Raw genomic sequence first — 9602 nt, 5'->3', positions numbered from 1 at the left:
ATCTCCAAAATTCCTATTTCAATCCTACAATTCATATTTCAACTATTTGTCCCTTTCAACTGACCTAAATATTTTACATGAGATTTATGAGTTCCAACTCAAGTGAAAGTGAATGGAAATAAGAAAGTCATGCAATGGCCTTTCTGGAGAACTCAAATCAGAAATTGTGACAATAGCTCCAAATTCCTGCCATCCCCTTTCCATCCCTTTCACTCAGACCCGACCCCTTCCCTTCCCTTCCCTTAGGCAGAAACATGGGGGCAACCAGGGCTCATGTCATAGTTCTCTCCATTTCCCGATGTGGCTGTGGAGCGAGGTAAGAGGATGCAGGTGTGGTTGCAGCCACTGACACCTTGCCTTTCCCAACTCACGCGGAAGGCCCTGCCCACGTTAGTACCGGGCAACGCCAGCTTACACGTGGCCCAGGCAGACAGCATTGGGCAGGGGTGAGACATAGTCAAGAGGTTTAACGTTGTCTCCTTTTGTTTCCTAGCCTTTCACAACTCTTAAATGATAATGTTGCACCATGATAATAGCAAGACGAAGCTCGAAAAGTAGGAGCACCATGTGTGGGCGTCCAGCACACAGCCTGATGTAGTGTCCTGAACAGATGAGTGTGCCCTGTTGACATAGAACATCAGCCATTTGGAAGGAACTTCACTCGTCTCCTCCAAGATACCTGGGAATGATAAACGTGACAAGAATGGCAGCGTGGACTACTTCTGTACACCACTCGATCCACCGGGTGGAAAACAGCGACACCAGAGTGTAGACATGTTAAGAAACAAGGCAGACTTTCCCAAACTCTACAGTTCAGCAACCCACAAACATTCTTCAACGGTTCTGGCCTCACCCACCTGTCTTAAGTCCAGAGTGATTGTGACCCAGTGAAACTCTCTCCCGTTTTGAATGCTGGGACTCTGCCACCAGTTATTGGTGCCGTCGATCGCATTTGATATTGGGTGCCGTTCTGTTAAAAGAGAATAAAAGCATGCATTCCTCTCAGTTTTTGCTTTAAATTTTTTAACGTCTAAACCATAACGCTAGCAGAAACGAACAGCGGTGAAGGCGAACACAACGTTCACGGCTTCCTAGTAGAAGTCTCGGTCACCATTGCAGAAGGCGTGCGTTCCCACGGTGCCCGGAACGGAGGGAGCGACACTTGCCTCTGGGGTTCGCGCTGCTGCCGTCGCAGATCCTGCACTGTGGGTTTCGAACGGGCCGACCCGGCACATGCTCGACAAGTTTGCAGAACATCTCAGGCCCCTTCTCGCCGCAGGTGGCGTTGGTGCTGATGTGGGCATTGCTGGCGAGATTGAGAATGGCAGGAAACAGGCCTGAAGGACAAAGTTCACCAAATCAGCGGGGCCACTCAAAAGCAGCAGAATCAGATTGTCCCACTCGCCACGGCAGGTGAATCCAAAGGATACGGGCGGGGTGAAAGAAGCCTCACGCAAAAGCAAGACACGGAGCATGGCTGCATTTGCAGGACATTCCGGACAAGCAAAACTCATCTATGAGAAAAACCCAGAACACTGGCTGCAGGGGATAGGGACTGATGATGAGGGGACACAAGAGGCCTTTCTGGGGTGATATGTTCTATATCGTCACAAAGGTTGGGGTTTCACAGGCAGATGCAGTTGTGAAAAATCACAGAGTGAGTACACCTAAGATTTGGGTAGATATGTATATTTTAGTATATGTACCTTTTACTTCAAAAAATAAAAAGAGTCATAAACAAATATTGAGGTACATGCAGAAATATTTGGCAGTGAAGTGTACTAATGTCTTCAACTCATTTTGAAATGCATCAAAAAATAAGCTGGCTCAGTGGAGAGACAGATGGATACACGGTAGATGGTTGAAAAAGTAAGTAGAGTGTTAATTGTAGAATGTAGGTGGGAGTTGAGGCATTCATTGCACTTTCTTGATTGAAAATTTGTACAATTAAATGTTGGGGAAAACAAGCTTTAAGACCAGTTTCAAATGATCCAACGCACACATTTACCAGTGGAATTCAAACACCTTTCGCTTGAGGGAAGGGCGTTTATCCTGTCCCCACTTTGGGCCTGTCGCCTTTGGTGGCATTTACAAGGTCTTTCCATAACTATCTAGGGTCTTTTTCGTCTCTCCTCTCTTTCTTTCCTGCCTGTTTTCTTTGGTGAATAAAACTTCAGAACACAAAGATCCAGTTTTTAAATTTCTCTTCCATTCGGTATTACTCTTTGCCTTTGTATAGTCCCTTTGTCTCAACTGATTTTGTCTTTAAGCAGCTGGGATTAGTACCAGATCCAAACCACTCAAAAAACGGTTTCTGGATGACTGTGAGAAAAGTATCTCCATGAGGTTCTTTGGAGATTTGACTTTATCTTGGTAAAAGAGGATAATGGCAGTGACGATTCTATGAAGATCTAGAAATGACGGTGCATGTGATGTTGAAGAGACATTCTACGTGAAGAATTGAGAGAGTATTGGGAGGGTCTTAACATAGGGGGGTTTCTCTAACTTACTAGAAGTTGATCTTCAAAGATCACAGAATACAATCTCTTCTTTGTAAAGAACAAATAGCAATACCATTTCTGAAACATTTATTTTCCAGTGAAACTTGAAATGGAGCAGTATCATTTCAGTATTAGAGAAGGAATTCATGTCTTTGATTTTTGTTTTTTAGGTACTGCCTAATATGTTCAATGACCTTTTCTATTATAATTGTTTTAATAATTTAAATTATAAAACAAAAATGGTTATTTTTGTAAGATTCGCTACATTAAAAACTTACCATGCACCTATTAAAAAAATTGATTAGGTAGTCTTTCAAACACTTTCCACATAAAATAGAACTACGTACTAGTAGTTTTATCCTAATAGAAGGGCCCTATTCCAGTCAATAGGCCCTTAGCCTCTCAATAAAATCGTTATTTGATACTTGTATTCTAGAGTACTATTCTTAATTCTGAAACATAACACACTTATATACTATGTTTAGTATACTTATTTTCGTTTTTAATTTAAAGGTGGTTATTTTTATCATATTCCTTTAAAGGGTCTTCTTTTTTAATTTAAAAGGAGTAAAGAATGTTTTATGTGGAATGAGATGAATCATTACACTTAATCACGCAGTTCCTCAAATTGTTATTTTTAATCAACCAGTATTTAGACACTTACATTTTATGTCATGTTGTAGCTCCTAAAGTGACATGTAAACTCTTAAGCAAGGTGCTTACCTGGAGCAGAAGCTGATCTTTATTCTGTTTGGTACTGAGACAAATAATAATTTTCTCCATCCTTTATGACCATAATATTCTAGTATTCTGGTTCAAATTTCTCTTATGAGCAAATAATTTAAAAGACTGTATGCTTTTAAGCCATGGCGTTTTATCCAAACAGCATTAAAATGACATTTTCTGGTTCCCTATCACATATATGCATTTAAATTTGCAGTGCGAGGAAAAGACACCAAGGTTACAAGGGCTGATTTAACAATGCGGTGCTCTGTCAACAACAAATACTTGACCAGTTAACAAATGTTCCCACCTTCTCTTTAATCACCCCCTCAACCTCCCCCACCAGTTAGTTCCTGGACATCAAGAGAACTCCCCACTCCCTGTTGGGGGTTGGGGCTGTGTTATTGGGGTGAGATTAGGAAGGGGAGGGGGTCAGGGGGTCATGGGGGCACCACACCCCCTCTATGCTGGAGTCTCTGCCCTGAGCCACTGAGAAAACGCAGCTCAAGACTCATGAACACAAACTTAACATCTTTTTGGTGAATAATATCTCAATTGTAGTAACCAGCATCAGGTAGTTCTTTGTACTAGATAGGCTTTAAAGAACTTCCATTTTTCTTTATCTTGTTGGTCTTCTAAGTATACTTACACTAAAAAGAAAGATAAATTGCTTTGTTAGCATGGGTATGCCAAAAAAAAAACTTTACATAATTAATTTTGTAAAAATATTCAGGCTGTCTTTCACTAAAACTAAATCTTCCCTCTCAGATAAGCTAGTATTTGGGGAAAATGTTCCCTAAAACGTATGCCTTACGCATTACATGTACTCACTCTTCATAGTTACAGAGCAATTACCATGCCTTGCTGCGCAGGACTGCATCTGTTAGAAGATGAAAGAAAGTTGGGAACATGTACTAGAGCAAGCATGTTTTAAAAAGTCCCCCAGGTTGCTGAATCATTTCAAAGACGACTGAAATATTTCAATAAAAGGAAACTACATGAGCATCAAGCAGGAGGAGGGATAGGAAATCAAAGAGTGAGAAAAGGCATTAGGATCAAGACCCAACCAAGAAGAAAAGCTGGATTTTACACATAAAAATCAAAGGCAGAGCGAGCGCTGTAACGACACGTACGTGTGCTACATAGTTTTCCCGTTACTATAGTTTTCCCGTTACTTAGTCATGCACTTTATAAATTAGACTACATTTTTGTCGAGAGACATTTAGTTACTGTTGCCATAATACTAATTTGTTCCTTTTTCTCCCACTCAGGACACACAAGGGAATCATTCCTCTATCCGTGGATTTAACCAGCAGCTTTTACAACACCAAACTCCATCGAGCATGAAATAAATTCCTTCTCACTCACCAGGAGTTTTTGTTTTTAAGCCCTTTCCTCACATCCTGGGTACACTTGGCCTTCTTAAATGCATTTCGTGACTGTGTTAATCTCCTGGAAAGTTCCCGTATTAATATTAGGAGAAAAATCGCCACCAAGCCGAGGGACGACAATGCTACTGCATGTAATTACCAGTGTTCATCTGAGACACTTCCAGATAGTTTAATAATTCATTTTTAGCAGTTTATGGGTTTTTTTCCAAGCAGAATATATTTTCCACAACTTAAAAATAAAGTATCTGAAGTTTTAGCTAAGCTTGAAGCTTATTACAACTTCTTCAATATTTTTCAAATGATTCAGAGGCAATAGTTCACAGCCTTAATTCATTTGTATGTAAGAAAAGCGTGAGGATTTTTTTTCCATTTTGAAAAAAAAATTTTTGAGTTCTACAAAATGTTATATTTGCCTAATCCATACTCAAAATCAATGTGATATTCTGAAAAGAAAATGATTAGCAACTCTTAGCTAGAGGATCTGGGGCAATAATTTTAGATCATTTTTTTCTCAGAATGAAATAAAAGAATATGAATGTTTTATATGATTGAATAATCAAGGTGGCTTCTATCATCAGGAATTTTTATTTTGAAACACAATCCAAGCTGCCTGTCCAATCCATAGAGAAATTGGGAAAACAGGAATTTACATCTCTGAATTGAGAAATTTGTGATTTTTAAAAACATTCGAATCAATTTTGTTCTCCATTTACTCAACTCTTACTTCCCTACTCTTACCCATTCATCCAACTAAGTGCCTATAAATTGATTAGAGAAGTTTGGTATTAGAAAGAAGATACTCTACTTCTCAGCACGCTCCTTGAAACATGCTAGTTGCCTGACAGAACAATAAAAACAGCACCTCCAACAACTACTCTGAGCATTATTTCGTGAAAAATCCTGGAAGCATTAATAATATTCCAGGATAATAATATCAAAGTATTCTAATAACATAGTATTCCAGGTTAACAATATTAAGGTATTCTAATGACGTGAATTTTAGGAGGATGCGTGAATTTCCTATTCAGTAACATATCCATGATTTACACATATGAATCAGAAAAAGCAGGTGAGAATGTTTGATGAAGCCCAATAAACTTTTAATAAGAACCTCTTATTTACAAAGGCACCTCCTAGGGACACTCAGATGAATGATGGAGCTCTTGCTGACCGCAGCACTCTCACAATCAAGACGGAAAGAGAGACATCTTCTCACAGGTACTAATAAGTTAGTATTAGTACTCACAGGTACTAATATTAAAAATGCAGCTATATTTTAAAATAGGTTTGAGGAGAGATTCTTTAGAAAGATGACCAGTCAGGCATAATCCTGGCAGAAATATAAGGGCATGCGCTCAGACGGGGCAGGTCTAAATTCCTTTAATGGGTCCTCCCAGTGCTCCTTAGATCAATTCCAATTTCCTTCCCCTTCGCACCTTTTACATACCCATTCACACTCTACTCATCCTTCAAGCCCAGATCTTTCCTGAACCCCAGGCTAATGTCAACGTTCTTCCTTTGTCCTACCTCAAGTCACAGTGCCTCACCACTGCACTTACCATTCACGCAGAGATCACTAACTCACGGCCCCGTCCTTCCCCGATTCTTCTCACTCACTATCGTCCAAAAGACAAAACCAAAAAGGGCCCTAAATCAGCATCTGTCCATGCAAGTGCCCCGAAATGCCTGCATGAAAGAATGAACAGACGAAGGAAGGAACTTTCTCTCACTCGTGGGTTGCTAACGAGTGCACAGAAGCCAGAGTCTGAGATAGAGACTCCCACCCCAATGCCACCATCAACTAGTGATAACTCTGCCTTTGGCAAGTCACCTTCTTAGCCTCTATTTCCTCAGCTATTAAGTGAGTATCTCTGTGAGTCCTTTTTTTCTGAGACACTGTGATTCTAGAATTTTACTTTTATAGACCAGGTAAATTTGCCTACCATCCTCTCTTCGCACTATTTGAAAACTGAAGTAAGAAAAACTTTTCTCCACTCAATGTGCAGAACGGTCATGAAAGGTAATTTGGTCATCCTTTGATCTTCTTGGATAAAAGCACCAAATAGAAACACAAAGCAAAATGATTATTCTTTGCTTCTTTGAGCTTCACATTGAACTTGACCCTTTCATTTAATTTAAAAAAAAAAGGTCCTTATAATGTCCTGTATTCTCTTGAGAAAGATGACAAAAATATCATGAGTGAGTCATGAGTGAGTCACTACTTTGGTAGAAGTAACAAGTCCTGGTTGAAGGAGCTCAGGTAAAATTCAAGTTTATTAAGACTTCATAGGCAAACTTCCAACACTTAAGAATCCGGGTTTATCACTAACTTCCAGCATAGAAATGGATGAATGGGTGTGGAGCACAGGCAGGACAGTCACTCTTCAGAACGCCCACCTTAAGATGAGCTAGAAGAAAAGCAGATGACGTTTCTTGGAATGAAACCCACGGGGGGAGTGGGGGGCTTTGCTTCCAGCCAGGCCTATGGCACCAGCTCTTCCTTCCTCTCGCCCATTCCCCAGGAAGTAAACAGTAAGTTCTAGCTCATATGGCATATTCAGTGTCTAACCTGCATCCAGGCTTAAAATGGAAATGTTAATTCTAATCGTGTTTTACATCAACTCTGTTGGAATCCAAACTCTACTAGAATCACAGTGCCTATGAAAGCAGACACTGGTAGGGAGTCAGAGCACAGGCTTTAGGGTCAGCCAGCCCTGGGTTGGAATTCCAGGGTCTACGAGTGTGGCCTTGGCTGGGGGACTTTACCTCTCAGTGGCCTTATTTGAGCAATGAGAAGCACAGTACCTAGGTATTTTTGTGAGCAATAAATGAGATAGTGGGTAAAGCGTTTCATACAATGTACTATGGCCTCAATAAATAGCTGCTGTTACTATTTTTATATTGTCAGTGGATATCACTAATATAAATTTTCTCAAGTATAATTAGACTTTCGTGGTTATACTTGATATATTTGAATCTCGGATTCTCTAATTAAGTTTTAGATGAAGTAGTGGGTTTGCACTTAGGATCCTCTGGGTGTGAAAAGCACCTACCTGGAAACAGAAGAACCACACTCAGCCCAGAGGGACGTGCACCCTGAGAGTGCCACGGAGCGGGTGCAGACCTCAGCGCAGTGCAGGCCTCTCCCAGGCACCAGCACCGCGCACGCAGGATGCCGCGCACGATGGCTCTCGCTTCCCGCTTTCCTCCTTCGTGTCTGTCCTGCCTGCCTGCCTGCCTACCTCCCCTCCCTCCCTTCCTTTTTCTGTTTTTATCTTACTGCTTGTTCTGCTGTTGGCTTTGCAATACTGTGTAGTCGAGTCTGTGGGAGTGAAATGCACATTTGTGAATCACAATCTTCCCCTTTAATTGTCATGTGAGCTGCCAAGGGAAGGCATCTCTGAGGAGGTGACATTTGACCAGTAACCTAAACAATGAGAAGGAGCCAGCCATGCAGGGGTAGCAATGTATTTGAATATACTTGGTTTTCTTTGCAATATATTTTTTGTACATTTACAAACATGCTGAGAATAGGATTGCAAGCTTTCCCAAAGGGGTCCGTTGATATCAAAAAGGTAGGGAAGCTGCTTCGGCTGAAGCGCTATGAACAGGAGGCAATGGCAGGGGAAGAAGTCAAGGAGGCGGCAGAGGTGAGGGTGCTAGTCGCCCTTCCCCACCTCCTCCTCCAGCTACCTCTGCATGTCTGCACAAAGGCGGCCAGGAGGCCCCTGGCCTTCTGCCCCAGGAGGACTGTGAAGGTGAGTGAGAGGCCAAGCCAAGAGTTGGTGTCTGGCTCAGGGGAAGTCCCCAGTGAGCTGACCCCCTGGTGGCAGCAGCTGCCTCCAGCTCAGGGGCACCAAGCGCCAGATCCGGGTCCTCAGTGCACCCAGCCTGTCTGGGCGAGAAGATGAGATATCGTGAGGAAACTGCTTAAAACTGTTGTCATACCCTGAGCCCCTCCCTCTGGGGAATCAAGTCACCCTCCTAAAATGTAAGTCACTTTCCGATTTCTTGCATTTGATGTTCCAGCGTATTTTCAGGGACACGCTCTCTGTGCATGCTGAGGACTGCGGCACCTAGTAAAGGAGGGAGGGGTGGGTGTGGCAGGTTGTACACTGACATTACTCAGCACATCCTCCACAGGGTCGGGAGGATATTGAAAACCTGTGGCAGAATTCATCTTAACTCAAACTCTTTTTTCCAGAAAACAATACAAATACACTGGTGTATTGTAAAGGAGGTATGTTTATCAATTAAGCATAAACGAAATCGTTTTCCCACTACGTGCGTTCTGATACTGCATATCCTCGCTTCTGATGGATCGGCAACTGACAGTGGCTTTTTACAATAAGTTATTCCTGTTCCCTTCCCAGGAGAATCTTGCCACCAGACTTCTGTCCTAACAGGAGTACCCTACTTAAAGAAAATCTGTTTCAAGCCATTTGTTATAAATTAAAAAGTATTTTACTCACTACTAAATGAACTTGTTTTGTATATCAAAGACCAGTAAATACTAAAACATTAAAGCTAAGACTTAAACATGTGAAATACATAAAAGTCTTGCTTGCTTAATGTAAAACAGGCTTTCACTTTCAACAAGAATTATTCAAAATTACCAGTTAGTTATTTTATTACTCAAATAAAGAAATATCTAACACTTAGGAACGTTCTCTTAAACGAAGGTGACCTGAGTCACCTCCAGGCATGGGTCCCTTTCAGCTAGAGACAGAGGCACCAAGGAGAGAATGGCTCCCCCGCCACTTCCCCCTCCCTCAAAAGCAAATACCTGGTTTTTGGACTAAACCAATTTAATCATTGATGGCGGTTAGTAAAAGGAAAGCTTTAAGATATTCTAGAGATTCCACTGGGCAAGCACCTGCATACTTTCCAGCACAGTACCAAAAAAATGGGGTGGGGGAAGAAAGGGAGGGAGAGACATAAAGAGAAGGGGAGATGGGGGGAGAGAGAGAGAGAGAAAGAGAGAAAG

General features: G+C 41.6%; 1 protein-coding gene across 1 annotated transcript in view; it reads right to left on the bottom strand.

Annotated features, from left to right (window-relative positions):
* Positions 1-9602, bottom strand: part of LAMA1 (laminin, alpha 1) — a 155058-nt gene that overhangs the window by 127289 nt on the left and 18167 nt on the right. The window contains exons 2-3 of the mRNA XM_012652073.1: positions 1167-1337; positions 858-970 (exon numbers count right to left, since the gene is read on the bottom strand). Coding sequence (XP_012507527.1) covers positions 858-970; positions 1167-1337 — 284 coding nt within the window. The remainder of the gene's footprint in view (positions 1-857; positions 971-1166; positions 1338-9602) is intronic.

This window comes from Propithecus coquereli, unplaced genomic scaffold (genome assembly GCF_000956105.1).
Source record: "Propithecus coquereli isolate 6110/MARCELLA unplaced genomic scaffold, Pcoq_1.0 Scaffold38, whole genome shotgun sequence".
NCBI classification, from domain to species: domain Eukaryota; kingdom Metazoa; phylum Chordata; class Mammalia; order Primates; family Indriidae; genus Propithecus; species Propithecus coquereli.
Note: the sequence above shows the minus strand (reverse complement) of the source record. Positions and strands in the feature narration are given on the sequence as shown.